Genomic DNA, 21,604 nt, shown 5'->3' on the forward strand with positions numbered 1-21,604 from the left:
ATGAATTGCTGTTAATAATCAGTCTTAATATAGGAGATAGGATTTCAGTAAGGTCCACATTTCTTCCATTAGTGTAGCAGTACAATTAATCTGAGAGAAATCTCAAAGAATATCCTGAAGTAGGACAGAAATAATTTTAAAATTTGTTTTGATCCTGCTCAACTTGTTTATTCATGATTTTGTTAGCAAGAAAGCATTGCTATACTTCAGTCATTGACGAAGATGAGAAGCTATTCTATTATCATCCTTCAGTCATAACTCCTAGCAAGGATTACAAAGTTTGGGAGACAGAGAAAAAGGATCCTTTAATACACTGAATTGAGAGGAAATTTTTTTGTGTGCTTGCTCTTAAAATATAGTTAGACATTGAATTCTTGATGAATAGGTATATAATGAAAAGATTACTGAAGATAGCACGACATTCAAATACTATTGAGCCTTTTTTCTCTTACTCTGAGCATTTGCTCATACGGTTGCACTACCTTGAATAAAGTTAAATCTTGTACTGGAACATGATTGTGAACAACAGAATTTGCCATTAGGCCAAAAATCAAGGTCCAGTATTAATCAGAGCAAGGGTCAAGATATTTTGGTTCAGGGAGAGTAGTTTGCCCTTTGTTTAGCATGGTAAAAGTTGATCTGCACTGAGCACTAAACTGTGGCCAGCAATCATCTCAGCTCCTCAGTACTGCTGCGTTCCAAGACACTGCGCAGAAAATTTTTAACAAAGAAAACCAAATTCAAACAAACCAAAAATCCCTTACACTTGGAGATTTTGTTATTTGTGGGTGAAATAATTGGCATAATGGCGAAGAGTATCATCACACATGGATTATTTTATATGTTTGACAGTTTTTTTTGTCCAGTTTGCAATTTCAGGTTTTCAAAAAATAAGTTGGTTCAGTATCTCTTCCAAACATTCTTGCTACTTGACACAGTGCTTTGCAAAAACTCCAAAATGATAAAAACACAATCCATGCCATAGGGCACAGATGATTAAAAAGAACAGAAGCTTTGATCTCTTACTCTCGTGTCATTCAACAATAGCACTACTGTAAATACTATTAAGATTTTACAAAAGCATATATTAAATAAGATTATGTTACAAATATCAGAGGTAGAGACAGAAAGACACCTCAAAGAGGAATGAGTAGTGAAAAGAGAAAAAAATGTTAGAAGTTTTGAGATGGACCAATGCTAGCAGAAAGCAGATTATTTATTCGTAAGGTGATGGGAGAAGAGATTCCCTTAAATGATACATAATGTTCCAAACTACAAATATTTTTGTGAATACAATTTAACCTTGATACAATACACTCATTATAGCCATGAATCTATGGAAGTGCTAGGTCATTTTAAAAATAGCTTGACAGATATTTAATATATCTTGAGCTCATGAATTAGTAAGATCTATCCTCTAAGTAACATGCATCTAATTAGACATCTGTGGTTTACGCAAAGCATCGTTGTTACTGTCGTGTCAATGCACAAGATCTTAAAATGGTACTGATAAAACCTCACTATTAGCTGTGGAGAATATATTTGCTTTACAGAGTCTATGTTGACTACCAAAATATTCCAAAGCAGTGTACACTTCCAAAGGAAACGAGTAAAATACGCTATAGGTATTTTCTATGATAATCGAGACAGAGACAGCAGCAAACACTTACTGGCTGAAGCTTTCTGAAACTGATTATAGTTCAGCTGCTAAATTGGTAACTGCTTCCAAATCTTTAGCTGGTGCTTCTGAAAAGCTGGACTGAATTTCAATCTTTTGCATCTTGTTAGCAGCTATATCTTTATCATTGCACTGGACAACAAATATCCATATTCAAAGTTTAATTTCCGCCAGTAGAAAAGGTAAGCATCCTTTAATATTTTTTTTTTAAATCTGCACATCAAATTTTCCACAAAATATTGTTATTAATTTTTTTAATCAATAAATCCTATTAATCAAATGAAGTACCTTTCCCACTTTTTCTAAGAATCTTAGGAAGTGATCATGAATCATTTTGGCTGGCAACACAAATTTCCTGAAAACAGAATTTATTGTCCATATGTCTTTTCAGTAAAGTGTCTATCTTATGGAAAATCAGAGGATAATTCAGATTTTTTGTCTTCTCACATTGAGTAATCTCACATAACAAACTATTTCAAAAGTTGTATCAGAAAAGGATCTTGTTGAAGTTATTCCTTCTAAAAAGAAGGAAGTCATCTCCTTTTATATAAACACCTGTATGGATATAGATCTCCACCAAGAAATCTGCAGGTACCTATGGCATGTGCAACAGGCACATACAGGCACAAAAGTTCAAGAGGACAATGAACTCTCCTCCCCTAGATTACAGTGGCAATGATGCTGCATGAACCTGATTTTATGACAGGCTGTACTTTTCTCACACTCCCTTTAAGCTTTAGTGAATCCTAATGCTGTCCTCATATACACCCAGGCAGTGCTGGCATTGTTTTATCATTCACAAATACATGCAGACAGTGTATGAAGTCATTGGAGGCAATTCATGGAAAGAATGTACATAACAAAGAAAACATGGTAAAGTAGAGAAAATGCATGTGGAATTACTCACAAGGTGAAAAGGGCAAAGTATTTCTGGCACTCTGTTTCTGATACAATCCAGAAAAAACATTTTAACAGACTGATTTGATAACATCCAGCATAAATACATAAAAAGTACAATTTAAAAAAATACTCCTGGAATGAGATGTGTCTGAGGTGGTTCATACCTCAAATAGTCACACCATATCCATGCTTCATATTCTGTTTGTACACATTCTGCTGTGTTCCAGAGGTTTACCTGAACTCACTAGGAAAAGTCTGCACGATATCAAGGGTGGGACCTGGCAACATTACTAACAACAAAAAACAATTCTTACAAAGCAGTTCTAGACATTAACTGAGGACTATTTAAAGAGGGTAGAAATCTTTCCAAGTACACAAGTTATAGCTCGATGCCCCAGGCTGCCCGGGTAGAATGTAGGAAAGCCTAACTCTAACCTTCAGAAGAAGGGTAAAAAGCCCCAGCCTCGAGAAATCAAACAGTACTGCCTCATCCATGAAAACAGGGCAGGCAATGTTTTAATAACAGTTGAACCCTTGTTATCTTATGATGCTAAACACAGGGCAATTAATGAAGAAAAGGCCAAGGGAAGAACATAACACAATAGGGAATGGAGCTCTGTTTTATGCACTAGAAAATGCCATTTTAACTGTGTATGTAAAGCTGGATTATTCATACAGTTCTTTCTGACACATTCATCTCAGGGATGGGAGTGAAGACAGAAACAATGGATATTTTTACTGCATATTTGCATAGGAAAAATATACCTCAGGGCACTGCAAATTCATTTAGGATATGGGAAAGGAGAAATTCTTGACAAGACACACAATGATACACCACCCAGATCCATTTTGTCTGAGAAATTAGTAAGCTAATCTGTTTTGGTCATTCACCAGGAAGGACAACTTTTCCCCAGAACAACCTGGGTTTGTGAGGAAGCAGTGTCTGTGATTATTTCTGTGAAAACATTAACCATAAACAGTTTTAAACAACTTTTATAAAACATGATACAATAAAAGCAGTGGGGAAATTATTGACTTTCTCTAATTTTCTTTTAAGAAAAAAAAAATATATCTTTTTCCATAATAGGTAGATCACATTCACATAGAGAGAGGGTATGAGAAACAATTGGTTTGGAACATTCTGCTAGAATTGCAAAGTTAAAAGTCATATGCATAACTTTTTCTTAAAAAGGCATCGCAAAAAAACCCCTTAGAGTTCACTGCACTGCAGTTACAATTTCCATAGAAGGTTTCTAATATTCACAAGGCTCTTATCAGCTACTGCTATTTCTAACAAACACCAAAGCAACGCGCACCCTTTTCCACTTTAGTGATACTGGATTAAATCTAATTCCTACAGAACAGCAATGAAAACTTGGAAAATTAGCAGAAATGGTTCACCAACTAAACAAATGATGAAGATTGAGTAAAATTAGGAGACTCAGTGATTACAGTATCAAAAAGCCTCAAAGAAATTGGTAAGAGACAAGCAAAGGGGCAGAATAAAACAGAGAAGGGTGTTTTAACAACTGTCAGGAAAAAAAAAATTACCTTAAGATAATAATTTGTCTACCATTTACCTAAGAGGACTGATGTGTATTTCATGAGAAATATACAGCATATGAATTAATTTGTGCTTCTGTTGTATGGCAGCACAACGATGACTAATGGAAAAAGAAATCCCCAAAAGCTAACAGTTTCCACTTCTAGGAAACAGCATGTAGATCAGAGTGGAGCAAGGTTATTATTCCTGCTATCCTTGTGCTTTAAAAATCACTGGGAGTTGAAATCAGCTTTTCTAGAACACTTGAGAAGAAGGGGCCAATCAATATTATTAAGGCTGGACAAGATACATGACACTTGAGGGGCACGTTTTCTGGAAGAAGATTGAAAACTGAATGATGAAGCCACAGTAAGTTTTAGAGAGACTTCCATTCATCACTGTAGCACTGCAGAAATCCCATTCCTCCCTCAGACTCTTTTTCAAAAACTCTTGTTAAGCAGGAATTATATCTGCAACTAGCACTCTAGATCAGTTAATGGGTAGTGATGGCAAAGTTCATAAGTTCATTAAGTTCTGATTTGGAGAGCTACTGAGGAAAAATAGCATATTGCAATTTTAAACTTTGTTTTTATCTCAGTCTATGCATAAATCTTACTTCCTACTGGTATTATGATTGCTTTATTGTAACTGAAACAACCAAACATCAAATTAAGTTTTCTATTTCACCTGTTTAGCTCCTAAATTCATGAAGCTGTTGTCTCATTTCCTCCAGAGACAAACAGGCGTGAAACAGTAATTCATGTACTGCAATAACTCTGCTATATGTTTTTCACATGCTGCCTGCAGGCACAGTGAATAGGAATAAAAATTGGAACAAAACACCAAGAGATCTTGCTCTGTTCTCTGTATCTATGCTTTTAGCTCCCACTCTCTGATTGTTTGTTACAGTTCCTATAGCTATGGGAAATGGCAGACACAGATACTGTGAATGCACCAGCCTTTCTCCCTTCAGGGTTTCATTCCCAGGGTGAGAGGAAGGATGGCAGAATCAGCATGCTGTTCCCTCCCCTCTTCCCAGGCAAAGATCAGTGGCTCATGGAAAACTTCATACCAAGAAAGTCACACGTGGGTATTGTGAGGAAGTCTCATGAAAAGAGTTGATGAAGATGTACAATTTTGTTAACTAACATTTTGCATTCTATGAGTATATTGTATCACTGCTCCTCTGTATAATTTGGTTTCTACAGCAAAGAAGGGAAGCATCTTTCTATTAAAGCAAATTGTTACTATATATTGCACTGCCTCTTTCCCCCATGTTAACCAGTGCGCACAAAAGGACTTTCTTCCACCCCCAGGCTTCTCTTTGCATTAAAAGGAAATGTCCTATCACCTCCCATATCAACTGGAAAGTGTATGGGCATCAAGAACCCCAGAACCAGACAGCTTTCTGAATGTCCTCAGTACTAAACATATTATTATCCTCTCAAAATGGATGTTTCCAAGGGAACAAGCACAAAAGAGGATATGAGAAATGCAATTGTAAAAGAGAAAAACAACCCCCCAAAATCTACACGTTTTTTTCTCAAATTTACATATATTTATGTTATTATGTTGCAATTATGATCCATGGACTTTTTATTTCATTCATTTATGAACTGCCACAGTTACTTGAATTGCCAAGATTAAGCCTCTATTACGAAAATAAATGCATATACATAAAGGAATTACTATTCTAAAGAAGCATATCTAAATAGACAATAGGAAGCATCAATCTCACACTGATATAAAAAACAAAACCAAAAAACAGCAACAAAACCTGCAACAGTCAGAGCAAATCTGTACGAAAGACAGGAGCATAAAGGCTGTGAGACAACTGCAGCCACTGCAGGATCCCTGATTGAAAACAGTTTCCTCAGAAATTTATGGTATACCCATAATTTTCCTGTTTCTTGTAATAACAGAGTGTTTCTTCAGCAGAGATGTCTGGTTTTGTGCTTCCTTAAGGAAGTCACCAAGCTATCTTGACTAATTTTGGTTTTTGGATAATCTTTAGTGAGGCTTTGAAACAGATCCCTAGGTTTCAGTATAATTCATAATGTATTGGGCTGCAAGTTCAAAATAAAACAAAAAAAAACCAAACCAAAACAGAAAAGACAGAAAATTGCATTTCCAGATAGCCTTTGCTGATTACTAGACAAGGACTGTTCATCCAGCTTTGAGCAGAAAATTGAACCAGATGACCTTCTGCAGTACCTTCAAATCTGAATTATCCTACAGCCTTATGAGATCCCTAGGTATGTTTTCAGAAGTCACTTATGACTTCATTTGCATGGAACTTATTACTATCTTCCCTCAGACTAAGTAGAAAGGCAATGGCATTATAACCTGTAAAATCACTCCCAATCCCTCTTGTCAGCAATGATTTTAAACTGTTTGCTAGGATGTACATGTTACTTTCCTTGGATGAAAAACTCATTATTAAGAAAAAAAGACATGGACATGAAAAAATAAAGTCTTTAAGTCTAAAACTCAGAACAATGAGAATTCTTAGTTTGTACAGACTAATTTTCATATATACCTCTGAAATCATATGACAATGAGAATTCTTTGAGTGCTGTGCCCACAGTCAGAAAAACCTCACAACAAAACAGGCTTATTAATATGCAGGTTTTTCTCAAACAAAGAATTTTGATGTAGTTTCTGTTTCATACCAAAAATGTTATTTAAGCTATTATTAGGAGCAGAATCAGGGGAGTTGTATATATCTCTATCTTGTCACGCAACACCACAACAATAAGCAGCAAAAGCTGTAGTCCACTTACAGCTAATAATTACCTGCCATTAATAGATCAATAAACATCTGGAGTCCTGACTTGTTTAAATATGTTAACTGATCAATTTCTCCCTGGGAAGGAACCATGCTGTAAAGCGACAGGATTCACAAGACACAAAAAGTGAAAAAGTGGAATGGCTTAACTATCTTCTCCATTTTCTCAGTTCTCTTTGATGCACTTTAAAACAAAAGGACTTTTCTATCCTAAGTGATTTTTAGACATCTGAAATGTGTATGTGTAAAGGTCAGGGCCACAAACACTATCCTGATCCCATGATGCTAATAGAGCTTTTACTATTGCTAGCACTCTTTCTCTCTTCCTGAGAAATACAAAATCTTTTTTTTTTCCCATTTCTTTATGTGGGAACTGTACTGCAATGATTTATATGCAAAGCTCAGTGGTGGAAGATGCCACATGAGTGCTTTGAGCTGTGCTGTGAGATGAATAGGGTGTCATAATATATTCAGCAAATATGGCAATCCTCCAGAACAGAGAAAGGTATGAAAAATTATTTCCTTAGTTTAGAAACCATACACTGAAGCCAAGAACCCATAGAAAGAAAATGTATTGGCCTCTTTCCCACTAACACACAAATCACTGTTGTTCTATGTGTACAAACCACTACAGGTGTTATGCAAACACTGCAGTGTGATTTTTTGTTACTGTCTAGGTAAAAATAATTTTTGTTGCTTCTCTCTCTTGCTTAAAAGGGAAAAAACCCTAACGCCGTATTATAGAAAATCTGTTGAAACTCACTTTCTAGACAAAAAAAAAGCCTTATAAAGAACTTCTAAGAGAAATTATTTTTCTGTATAAAAGGTGAAAACATGAAGAAGGAGATACCTGCCAAGTATGTTCAAAATTTTCTAAGAACTTAAAAAATGTAAGTATTTGGAACTGCTTGTTCCTTAAAAAAAAATAAGCAAGTTATTATATTGTGTGCTGCTTAATTGTCCTTTAAATCTAGAAGCTAGCGTAAACACCTGCAATTACAGCATATATTTATTATAATATAAACATATATTAACAAGTACAAATTGAAATAATAGTCTTATACATATCAAGAAGAAGAATCTAGCACTGCACTCTGTGCAAAGAGCTTTCTAAGCCCAGTATCTCCAGCTCTATTACCAAATAAATTTGCCTTCTAAATACCTGCCAAGCTGCATTCATATACAACTTTTCTGAAGCATATGCAAGCAGGATGTTTGTATCCATCAGCAGAATCGAATCAGAACACCTCTAGTTATGAAGATGATTCAAGCATTAAGGTTCCAGAAAGAAGAAATCCTTTCCCACATTGCAGGGTCTCCGTGCTATGCTAAATTTAGCAAAATAACAGCAACAGAGACAAAGCATGCATTAGAAATAGTTAAAAAGCAGCAGGGAGGATGGAGAGGAGTAACAAGCATTACATGTCTATTAACTAATGGAATGCTTATGGAAATAGGAAAAAGATACACATGCATTCCAAATGAATACTTATTTATAGCACCATGAGAAAATATTCAAAAAAATTTATGAGGGAAAGCAACCTAAAGTATAACACTGTAAGCATGCGGCCACTAAATTAATCTGAAATGCATTTGAATTGCTCTTATCACAATGAACTCAGTTCACAGTCACAAAAATGTGTTATATGTTTCCACTTATAAACCAGTTTTCCCTAAGTACCATTAATATTTATTCAACATCAAAATTTATCATACACAATGACAGCATATAGAAAGTACTCGCTCCATATTAATAGAGCTTTTAAAATACAATTCCGTCCTTGTGTGCTAATTCTGGAACAACTAATACTTTTTGTCTTTATTGGTTACAGGTAACATTTGTCGAGGAGGCACGTATAGAAAGGGTCTCTTTTCCAGTAAAACTACACAGCGAAAGAACAATCTTATACTTAATCTACTTGTAGGTAATAGCATATAATTTCTCACACAATTGCATTACTGACCATGCCATTCTCTACAGTGTATAAGGCATATGATTATCCTTTCATTATTATGAAATGCTCTGCATTTAAGAAACTATTTCAAAAGTGTTAGTGGAAAAATTCTAACCTTCATTCAACCCTTGCTGACTGTAGCATATGAAAGCTGACAACCAGAAAAACAGGATAAAGTTCAAAGCAATTCTTCAATGCCTCTATTGATTAAACTTTAAAAGTTACTGTGTTTACTGAATGCCACCTGCTTTAAGGAGCAACAGATCTGAGAGGAGAACACACAAACACTCGGTGCGATACCAATCATTTTAGTAGCGAGCAAATAGGTAAATTTTCTTAAGAAAATAAAGTCTCCTGTATTTTTACCCTCTTTGTCATCTTTAACAAAGGAGAACAAAGAAGTATGTTCAATGAATGGACTTACCTAACAGCAATACCTGTTAAATTGTTGAGCTAAAGCTCTTTAACACCATATATAATGGATATCCCATTCTCAGCCTACCTGGTGTATTCAGCAGCCGGGACATTTTGCAAGAGTAGGAGATAAACTGCTCACAGTATTCAGCACTACTGGTAATGGCAGAAATCTGGTCCATTGTTGCACTGTAGTTCAGCTGCAGCACAGATAACTTCTCCGGGCTGCTGCCTCCCACAGAAGTCTGCATTTGCAGATCATGGTACACAGTTGTCCATACTTTATCCTCTGAAAGAGAGGGCAAGAAAGACAAGAACTGGTAAGAGACAGACAGAGGAACTGAGCTAAAATAAATTTAGGCCTTTGTCATAAGGATAAAACTGTTCTACAAGATATTTGTTGATATTTACTAGTGGGGAAGGAGGGCACTGCACATAAAAGTTCATCATGTGACAGGATAGTTCCAACTATGAACTGATGAAGGGAAGAAACTCTGATCACCTTTATGAAAAGATACCAAATATACCATGTGAGAAGTCTTCCTTAAGCAACTGATGCTTATAGTTATGTATGGAACTAATAAGGATTAACTTTGGTTAGAAAGGCAGAAGGCTGATGTCCTAAAGATTCAAAGCCTTTATGTGAAGAACATTCACTGCACATGGTTAAGTTGATGTGGGCTGGAGAGAAGCACTGCTTTAGTAAAGTAGTAGTAAAGTAACAACGAGGATGCACCAAATTCTCATGTGGTTACACATTTAGCAATTTTTTACCCAGGATGTATTTCAGGGTAAAACAAAATTACTGCTTATTGGGACTAAAATATTTTAAAACAGCAGCACCATATAACTTTACTGATAATGGCTATGGTACAGATCGCACCACAGGAAATAATCGAAGTAGAATGGAAATACAAAACATTCTCTTTAGTTGAGAAAAGGCACAAAGAAGGAGGAAAGACAACTTCAAATTTTTTGATTTCTATACAGCAATATTGGCCAAATCTCAACACTTGCAACAAACTTTTTTTACAGGGTCATGCAGAAAGTATGCTATATCCAGCCCAGAACAATGCCTGTATGCATTTTATTTCTCTAAACTACTGAACAGCAAGTCACTAGAAACATTACTGTGAACCATTTGTCAGTAGTTACCAGAGAAGATTTAAGATGAAATATTATAATAATGAAACAGAACATTCCACACTCATTTTATAGCGAGAGTTGTTGAAGTTGGAAGGGAGTTTAGAAAGGAAACAAAGACAAGGCACAGAAACTTTGCTGTTATAGACCAACTATTTGTTTTTCTTAGAGGCACATTCCACTGAACCAAAATGAAAAAAGAAATATCTGAGTAATATAGGGCTTCAAAATGAAAACTATGAAGATTCGGTCAATATTATTGATACTGCCTTCCTGTGAGAATGCTATTCTATCACTTATGTGTGAAGAATTTTTAAAATTTAGGTTGACTAGGTACCACTCTAAAAATCCACTATCTCAGCTGAAATGTACTACTCATATTGTGCATCTCACATAGACAAGGGCTGAAATAGGTCAATCATCGTCTGTAAAAAAACCACAGAAAATTCTCTTTTATCTAGACATTAACCTGAAACACATCACCACAAAACTTCCTAAAAATGAATCAGATTTTGTCAGTAATATTTGTCATGTAAGTTTTTTTCACATTTTAAGTTGTTTTTCAGTTTTTCTTTTAATTCTTCTGCCTTATATATTTCTACCCCTGAGGACAAAGTCAAAGAAATCTGTCTTGGAATAAAAGAATTACCTTAAGGACATCACTAAGAATCTACTCTGGTGCCTTAAACTGACTTGTAGGAAAGTCCAGATTCCCAAATGAATCAGGTCCTTGCCCCAGCTGTTCTGTCAAGCAACGCCACTAACCACAGTTGTCCTTCAGAGATGCAGAAACAAAACACACCCACACTGCTAACTTTGCTGTATTTATCAAAAAAACAGACTCTCTAGGGAGATCACCTGGCATTTTCTAAGTATACTTATTCACCTGACAGATGTGCTGTACAGCAATAAAACCCATAAAATGTAGTGCATTGCAGCATGTTTTCAATTCTCCTATGTAAATCTCTTGCCTGTTAATGCAAATCTCAGTCATTTTAAAACTTGTGGCCTGCACTTTGATGTTTTAGCTACATGGTAACACTTTGCCAAGCTGACACACACTCAAAAGTGCTTCAGTACTTCTTCACCAAGTTCACAGGAATGTGCTCACATCCACTGATGAGTTTTGGTGTGACCCAGAGTAAAGATATCTCTTCACATTATGATTATCCTTATCTCCAGGATTCTGTGCTCTGCCTTATTTTCCAGTCTTAATTTTTACTGCATAGTGTCAGGCTATTTGGATTATATTGGAATCATGCAGACCCATGTGTTTGCAACTGATACGGTGTTAAGTCTTTCTAATCAAATGTTCAGAGATAAGGTAAGCAAAGCAGACAAATCCTCCACAGGTTGTACACATGACTAGCCAAATGAGATGAAATTCAGCATGTGATGCAAGATGGTTATTATTTTAGTATTCATATCCTTAGTCCAATGCTCTTTGTAGAACAAAGCAATATTCTTGCATTGAGAAAAAGAAAGTAAAAAATCAGGAGAAAGAAAACCTGCTCCCAAGTACCAATAAAAATTTTTGTCACCTGTCAAATTATATAAAGAATATAATCCAATTTTGTTAAGAGCCTCGTATGGAAGTTTACTGCAGATTAATTTTCAAGAAAGGATTGAGATAGTTTATACATTCACTGGCAAAACCTCTCATTTGTGGCAGAAAACACTGTACATGTAAGAACATGAAAGTGAGAGTAAGGAATGTACCAGGACAGTTAGAGCCTCATATTGAATTTTTGATTCAGCTAAGACTCCTAGTCTAGCCACTAAGAAGGTACAGAATGTGACTAGCAGTAGGAATTGTGTTAGGCACTATGTTTGAGGAGGAATTTTCCTATGGATAGCAGATTCTAGCCAATATACAGTCACTTCCCCTCCAAGTTAGGAAGTTTAATCTTTACTGCAGCACACTGTACTAAGGATGATATAAACATACCCTTGTCAGTCAAATACATCCTCTGAACAACTTCAGAACCTTTCTGTCAAAATACAAGTACTACTAATGGTTAAGTGCTTGTTGCACCTTGTAATTGATCTTTTTATCAATAAACATATATATGTGCATAAAGTCAATAACCTTTTACAGAAAAGCAACTTAATCTCTTCCTGCTGTTTAAAAGATGATGGGAGATTGATTAGCATACATCTGGTCAGTCACTGAAAATAAACCTCGGTCTTCACTTGCAACTAATTTTTTGATAGTCTGGCTCAAATGACCCATGAACACATTCAGCAAGCTGTCTTGTCCAAACTCTGGAAGCTGAAGCATCTATGCCTGCAGGTCAGGCCCAGAGAGAGGGTGGGGCAGAAATTGCAGCTGGTGTACAGGAGGGAAGCTTCTTCTCTGGGTATTCATGCTCTTCACATGTTTTCCTGATTTAAGTGTAAAGCAATGCCATGACACAATGACAAAAGTGTACGGAATGGTATGGCCTTTCCTGGGCTGGAAAAACACATTAACAGACAAAAATCTATCTCCCCTCCACACCAAATGCAGATTTGTGAATACATATAGTTATACATTTGTGGGGCTGGCTTCAAGGTGTCTGAAAAGACTCAAAGGAGATAGATGCTAGGCAGAAATCTCAACCTTACCTACTGACTATTGATTAGAAACTGCTTTTTGCCTTTGAGTCTTAAAAATTTGTTAATGTGTTTATACTTCCCATGGAAATCAGCTAGGCATTTATAACTTGAAGATAAGGCCAATATCTTCACTCATGTTTTCAGTTTCTCAGAAACTCCTTATTTCTTGAGACCATTCATGAGATAGATGGAACCAGTACCCTGCTTGCAGTCACCTTCCGTTACAGAAAAGTTAATGCAGATAGTTCACACTATCTCAAATATCTGTATCTTCACCACTTATGACATTGTCCCCGTGCAGCTGAGAACAGGATATGGCATTCATAGTTAATATATCTTTATTTTCTGTCAATAGTACACAGAAGTCCCATTTAAGGTATGCAAAAGTGAAAAATCTGTCCTAGATAACAATAATTTGATACATATTCCTGGCAATTCCTGTCACCACAACACTGGAATGAGTATTCCCCTAATACACAAGCAGTTATTTGAAGAACACCTGGCATATGGCTATTGCTAACCACAAGTGTTTAGAGACAATTTGTCAGCCGCAGCTGTGCGTATGACTTAGGCACCACCAAAATACATTTCCCCTATACATGGAAGTATATGAGTTCCTAACTGGATTTACTAGGCGGATTCTAGCTTTCCCACTGGAGGACAGAGTACCAGCACTAGCTAATTGCTAACACTTCAGGAAAATAAGGGCCTCCAAGATGACCACTTCTTCATACAAATGCATATGGTAGAGGTTTTTTTTAATGGTGCATAGCTTGTTGCAGTTGCACAGGAATAAAAAAAAAGGGTTCTGCCATTATTTTGTTTTCAGCAGTGAAGATAAAGTATAATTTTCTTTGAATAGAATGCCAAAAGCCAGTATCCATAGACTCTTAATAGAATTCATAATGGTTTTCACTAAGAACAATCTAATTAGATCCAAACGGCTGATACATTTGATGCAATTATAGAGAAAATAGGTTCCCTGTAATTTAGTCTGTACATTACTCTTTGCTGAAACTGTTCTTCTCCAACAGATATATATTATAGTAAGATTAAGTTTCTTAATTTAAGAATAATTTTTTTAAGAAAGGAAATGACCACTGTCATTTATGTCCTTAAAATGACAATAAAGTGACATAATTTATTTTGCTGGAACTACTTTTCAGCTGCAATGACTGATCTACAGTTCTACCCACTCCCTACTCCTTTTTCCAATAAAAAGTGAAGTAGGTGGCTAATAATATAATCAATAAGTACTAGTAATGGTTCACTAATAAAAAGAGAAATTAAATAAAAAATTTCCTTGTTCACCAGCTATTCAAGTGATCAAATCAAATATTAACATAAGTGATTTTTCCCACTTAATATTCAGTGTATTTCATGATGTTATGATGATATTTATCATTGTGCTATTGAGTATTTTGCAGATAGTCAGTTTCTGCTATCACTGAACTTTACTCGTTTGCTTAGTGCTCAGTTAAGCAAGAAGAACTTGCTTCTCACAAACAAATTAAGTAATCTTTTGCAATGATAATTACCAATAATAAGTCTGAAAAATAAATTTCAGAAAACATAATGCTTCTATTCCACAGCTATGGATACATTTTTCCCCTCTTATTTTAATCTACAGTTATATGTATTGCTATTAGAGTTTTACTTTTTTTTTAATTAATTGACTTATATGCTTAAGATACTATTTTATTAGGTATTTTCAGGAAATCAGAAAACAGTTTGATTTTTCAGGAAAGATAATCTGCTCTCTTTCTCTCCCTCAATATATCTGTGGTGGGTGTTTTGATGGATGCAGTTTCCTGACCTAAAATTTGGCTGATGTATGAGAGTACCTTGGTTCCTGGTTCAAACCTTGGAGAAGATGATTTTGAGAATTCCTGAGCATATAAAAGCCTGGAGGTGGTTCCTTACTAGGCATCCTGATTTTGCCATCATCAGTCCTTTTGTCCCTTCAAATTAGATTACTGCAGTATGTTCTACAATATGCTGCACTACAAATCACTCAAGAAACTAGACAGGATAACCCATTTAAAAGTGGACTGGGAGGACAAAAATTGGAATTGTAATAATCTCATATTATAAGGTCTGCAATTTTATTTTATGATAAGAGCCTACTCGGTATTGTTAAATTGTGCGGGATGGTAACACAACAGTCATTAGCAACATGAATAAACTAAGTACTTTTTTTGCAACAGTTTTGGAGACACAAGACCTGATGTACCCAATTGATGTGGAAAAAACTACAGCAGGCCAAATGCTCTTCTCCATCCTTTTATATTTCTCTTGGTGTGTGTTTATATATAAAAGCTCAAACCTATATATAGCAATTTAAAATGAATTCTGCTGTGTACTTCAAAGAAGCTACAGTTGAGTTTATAAAAATGAAAAATATACATTCGTTTGAAGTTAATGAGTGCTTTGACAATCTTGTCTGAGATTTGGAAATGTCAATTTTGCAGTACAGTTATTCTGGTGATATGAACTGCTATCATCTTACTAATGTAGAAAATGGAGTTTAGACAGAGAAATCCAATATTCAGAAAAAAAAAAAGACTAATTGAAGAGTGTTTTTATGAACTGAATTCTATAGAAAGCAAAGCCAGTCAGTTTCTTAATCTATTTAGGTGGGAAATAGAAGCAATCTGAAAATGTAATTGAGCCATTCCTGTGCTAATTTTCTATGTCTACTCCTTTCATTCCTTCCTTCCATTGTTTCTTGATCAAGATAATAAGAGTCTCAGTTAAATTTGAAGATTCATTAAGTTCTTTTTTACTTATGATGGTGTCCTGTGAAGCAATACACTTCCCTTGTATTTACACAGTCTCTTTCATAACAGTTCAGGAAAGAGAAAATTTTATTTATTTTGTGAACTTACAGTGATATTGAAGGATATAACTTTCTAATAATTTATATACAACAGATAAATTCATATACTTTACAAAATAGAGTGGAAGGAAGTGACCAAAATACAGTTTTGTGGGAACCAGAAGTTTCCAGAGATGTGATAATGAAATGGCTGTTCCGATGAAACTTGTTAGAAATCTCAAGGGACACTAGGCAAAGTAGCAAGTAGAGGATGAATTCTCTGGATTACCAGAGATGATTTTGAACTATTCAACACAGTTGTATGTGAAAAGCTAATGACAAGACTACCTTGAGAAACAGAATAGAGATCACTCGTGCCTTCAAAGAAAAAGACTGCAACAACAGATATTGTTATGCTGAAAAACAGTGCCTGGGGAAAATAGCTTAAATCTGATCTGTGCCCTAATGTCAAAAATTACCTCCTATGGGTGTTATTAGAGGCATGAGTTTAAAAAAATCCTCTATTGAAAGGAACAATAAATAATGAGATACAGTATAGCCATATGAAGGAGGACTCAGATCATTTAAGTGCCTGGTCTAACAGATGGCAATTGCAGTTCAGTTTAGATTAAGGAACATTAAAGTCAAGAACAAAGGACATAAAAGAATTAACAGTGTGGTTGTTTTCAGCACAGTGAGCAGAATGTGGGCAAAGGCTGGAAACTTTTTTAACAGTTCAATAACTGAAGAATCAAGAACTGATTCTACTTTCTGCGGTGCAGCCTCACATATAAACAAGTACTATACAAACAGAAAGATCGAATATATCTCCTTTAAAGCATCTTGCAGTTCATTCTAGCATATCATAGGAGCATATGCACATAAAAAAATGAACTACTGCATGATGTTTTCTTTTATAAAGCAACATAGCACAATCCTTTAGCTATGATCCCAAACAAGTCTTCCTAGAATCACTGAAAAAAAGTAACACAGTTTTAAAAAATATATTTCAAAGGATGTCCTGAAGAAACGGGTTCTTCAAAGCTTTCACTATGTTAGCTAGGACCATAAGAAAACATTTCTTGAGCTGTTCTGGCTGACTTTATTTCCGTGGAGAGACAGAAAGACACTAATTCAGGTCTCAAGTGCTACCACTAAAAACTCCCACTACCTTTCATTCCACCATCAGCTAAGTGCTTGGATCCTCACCATACTCTACACTGATGCAACTTAGTTCTCTCAAGAAGAACATATTCCACTATCCTCTCTCACATCCTGCCAACCCCACTCCATAGACAGACAGGAAAAGGACTATAGTGTGCTGAAGTACCCTTTCTAATTACTGCATTAATAAACAGCATGTTAGGCAACCTCCTGAAAAACTTTCTATTTTTCTTTCAAAAGGCACCTCCAGATTGGAGAACTTACACTTCCAAATTTTAGCGCACGTTCTTGGTAGTTTGCAATTATTTAATCATTATTGTAAATCATATTGGCTGCATTTAAATTTAAGAATCCCATTTTAATTACTACATAAACCCATAATTAAATAAAAAAACTACTATTATACATATTTTAGTGCAACATCATGTTTCCTGTGTTTTTTGGTAACTGTGCTAAAATTTCTTTAGATAATTCAGAAAACATTGGTATTGGAAGGACAAGACGGACAGCAGAATGAAGTTTAGTTATGTTGTGACTGGCAGAAGAATTTTGATGTCTTCAATGTCTTTATTTGTAATCTCTCAAATGAAGCATGACTTGAATACTATACTAAATCACCACGCCATGCATTATTTTAAGACATTCTATGAAAATTTTTAGTACACCTGTGGTTTGATATGTGGCACAGAGTGACATTAGGAGAGTAGAAAAAGTCAATCGGACTTCATATTAAAGTCAGCAAACTTAATAAAGTATGCTTAAAAGATTTTCCTAATCTGAATGTTATCTCATTCTGTCTGTCAAATCTAAATTTGACAGTAGAAGAGAAAAACCCATAAATTTCTATGCTAGGTTACAGTAAAAGACACAGCTTAGTCCCAAGAAAAGACAAATATCCCATTTCCACGTATGAGTAGTAAAGTTCACAAGTATAATTATTCTAATGGAAGAATTAAACGTATTATAAGAATGGAGAATAAAGATCATGCTAGATCAATAAGAAACTTTTAACTTCTGGAAATTCTTGCACATTAAGTTTCTCACTTCTTTGTAGACAAAGGATGCTTTCTCTTTCCCTCTCATCTCAGGACTACCATTAAAATGCCATAACCCATTGCAGGGGACATTATTTCCACCTGAAGGAACAGAGTGCTTTTATACAAATGCTTCTTTTCAGAAAATACAAATTAGCATTTTCAGAAACTCCAACTATCCTTGCAGTCTCCTAGTCCAAGTATCCTTTACCCATCTGTAAAAGTTGCACCCTAAGTGTCATATAGTTCAAAGACAGTGCTGTGTAAAAACAGCACTCTGAGAAAGCCCAGTGCTGCACCAGCTGCCTCGCTGGCCTCCTGCTAGCAGATATCCAACAGATTCTTGCTTTCAAAAAGTTCTGATATGAGAAGAAATGAAGGAATATGTCTATTTCCATAAACCTAGCGCTACTGAATAGTCTTGTTATGCCTCAATATAGAAATCACAGCATACAGAAAACACCACAGAATTTGGAGAAGAGGGTGGCGTATGTGAAAATGAAGTTGCTTTTTTACTAGATCTAACATTACTTTCTTTTTCATCAAAGGATTGCATACACTATGCCATATACTCCAAATCCACTAAGAAATATAACACCATCTATGAATAAATTTAACACATCTCATTATGCAGAAATTATATATTTTAAATTAATAATTCTGAAATGCTGAAAAATTCAAGACTGTGCATAATTGAACTTTGTAGTTCAGGTTCAACAGAACTGAATAGCTAAGTGTTTTGTTGTATCATTATCTGGAAAAAGAGGTATAAAACTGTCTCTATTCTTACTGAGGTACCAAATATATATGGAAACCAACCCTTTCAACAGCAAAACATTTTCTAGAGCAATGAGAAATTTGCAAGGAAACATCGCCTTGCAATGATCAGCCTGATATTTAGAGGTTATGAAGAATACTACACTGGACCAGACAAATTCCACATATGGTTAAGCTGATTCCTGCAAAAGTTGACTACAGCTTATCCATGTACTCCAGCTTGCTTGGCCTGGACCTCCCCTTTGGCCTCTGACAATCACTCTTCCTTACATATATACAATCTTTTCTCTTGGTAAGTACACAGGCACCTCATGCAACTTTCCTGGCAACTAAGCTGCTTGGTTACATTTTATTTAGAATTTTAAATTATTTCTCCATCATAGTATAAAAAGATGACTTCTGGAATAAAATAAGTACTTTTGAAGTGAAATTTTCAACAATGATGGAAACCATTTAGCAATCAACTACTTACTTAGGGGTCTTCAAGCGCCATCTCTAATTATTAACCACTTTGCTATTTATTTCATTTGGTTTCCCCATATCCAACAAATAGGAAGTTTATTTCCTTGAAGAAGACAAACAAATTATACCCCCTTGAATATTAAGGTAGCCCTCTGAATTCCATAGGGCTCTCCAAGAACAATTAAACTATCCATAGATGAAATTAAAATAGTGACATTTAAAAAGTCTGTGAAGTTCCTCTTGCCCATCAGAGATAAATATGTACATATGTATAATAAGCGTACACTATGGCAGATAATGCTCATTGCTTAACTTCTAAATATTGCCCACTACAGAAGATTAAATACTTGAACAAAACTCTGAGATTTTATGAAGGCTATTGACTTTGATTTCTGCATCTTCTCAGAGTGTAACAATCTCCTTTCTAATGCAGGTCTGAAACTTGCATAACTGAATATGCATATCTATTCCTTCCATATTATTAAAACAATTCAAAATGCACATACACACAAAGTTTTGGTGCATAAGGAAACAAAAGTAGACACAAAATTTCCCCAATGAATTCAATGGGTCAAAGGTTTCATTCTGCTTCTCTAAAAGAGACCTCTGCACTGATTGAGAGGGGAAACAGTAAGAAAGGGAGGAAAACAGCCTAACCCCCTCAAACTCCAGCTTCATGGTCCACTGGGTGAAGAACTGGCTGAAAGGTGAGGCTCAAAGGGTGGTGGGGGCTAGATCTGGCTGGTGACCAGTGATCAGTGGTGTTCCTCAGGGTGCAATTCTAGAGCCAGTTCTGTTCAATGTTTGCATCAGTGACCTGGATGCATTAGTTGAATGCATGGTGAGAAAGCCTGTGGAGGATTCTAAACTGCGAGGTATTGTTGACTCTTTCAGGAGGGGGGACAAGAGACCTTGTACAGGGATCTGGATAAATTGGAGTACTGTGGAATCATCCACAGCATGCAATTTGACAAATGTTGGGTTCTCTCCCTGGGATGCAGCAACAGCAGATGCAAGTCTAGGCTGGGAGAGGAGTGGCAGCAGAGAAGGGTCTGGGAGCTGTGGTTGACAGGAGGCTCAAGAGGAGCCAGCAGTGTGTGCCCTGGCAGCCAGGAGGGCAAACCCCATCCTGGAGTGCATCAAACACAGCATCACCAGCCAGTCAAAACAAGTGATTATCCTCCTCTATTTAGTACCAGTGTGGTCTCTCCCTAATTATTGTGTGAGGTTATGGGCCCCAAAATTTAAAAAGAGAACTATGATACTTGCATGTGTTCATAGGAAGACACCAAAGCTAGGGAAGGGGCTGGCAGGAATGTTCTCTGAGGAGCGACTGAGGGCACTGGGCTTGTCTAGTTTGGAGAGGAGGAGGCTGAGGGGTGATCTCACTGCTCCCTACAGCTTCCTGAGGACGGATAGCGGTCTGCAAAGTGGGCAGCCACCAGTGTCTAAAGGAGAGCACATGGGCAGTACGAGTCTTTCTGCCCAGGGACCTGTCCCTCCCTTGCTAGCCTTACACTTCACATAGCTGCTCGGTGTCCTTTTAAAGTAATCTGGGCATTCAGACAATGCGAGTCTGGGGATTTGTAACCGTACATTGCTTTGGGTGCAGGGATGTCAGAGGTGAAAAGAAGGCTTTGGTTTTCTCTGCATGAACTCTGCACAGAGTAGAGTATGCAGGATTCAGACACTGCTCCTTACCCAGCACTAATACATTTGCTTACCCTGGGGTCTCCTAATTTATAGTATCCACAAAACTGTTTCAAAGTAGCTGATGCAACTCGAACACTTCAGCCGAGCTGAAATTTCACTATAATGTAATCTACTGAGCATCCACTTAGTGAGTAAAATTTTACTAAATATGCAGACTGGATAGCTCAGGAAATTTATCACAAAGTAAAAGGCTTCCATCATTAATTCAAGAACCAAAACTAATCTCAGTTTTTAGACATAAAACTAGCTTTCATTTGTAGCATTTTTTTAGCCCATGAAAAAAGATTGGATCCTAAAAGCAAAGCCATCTATGAAAATATCTGGCATTAAAATGTCAATGCTGAAATTCAGTGAACACCAAATTCAACAAAAGCAAAAGATCAAAATAAAGCTTTTAAGAATTTCCTAATAATGGAAAAATCTTTGCACTTTATAGAAAAGGGGTGAACAGTCCTGTTTTCTTCAAAATCTACTTTATTGTAGTCACTTGGCAGATATTCACTCTGGCATAAGAATATGTTGCAGATAAATGAAATATAATGCTCCTTCTATTACCTTTAAAAAAATGAACAAGCAAACAAAAACTCCCAAACCTAAAAACATACCTACCTAAAAGA

General features: G+C 36.0%; 1 protein-coding gene across 3 annotated transcripts in view; it reads right to left on the reverse strand.

The window, feature by feature from the left end:
• The window catches only part of CNTNAP2 (contactin associated protein like 2), a 1,021,862-nt gene that overhangs the window by 300,058 nt on the left and 700,200 nt on the right, over nt 1-21,604 (reverse strand). For all 3 annotated transcript variants that reach the window (XM_030970934.1, XM_030970935.1, XM_030970936.1), the window contains one exon: nt 9,367-9,567. In XM_030970934.1, the coding sequence (XP_030826794.1) occupies nt 9,367-9,567 (201 nt within the window). The remainder of the gene's footprint in view (nt 1-9,366; nt 9,568-21,604) is intronic.

The sequence above is a fragment of the Camarhynchus parvulus genome, chromosome 2 (genome assembly GCF_901933205.1).
Source record: "Camarhynchus parvulus chromosome 2, STF_HiC, whole genome shotgun sequence".
NCBI classification, from domain to species: domain Eukaryota; kingdom Metazoa; phylum Chordata; class Aves; order Passeriformes; family Thraupidae; genus Camarhynchus; species Camarhynchus parvulus.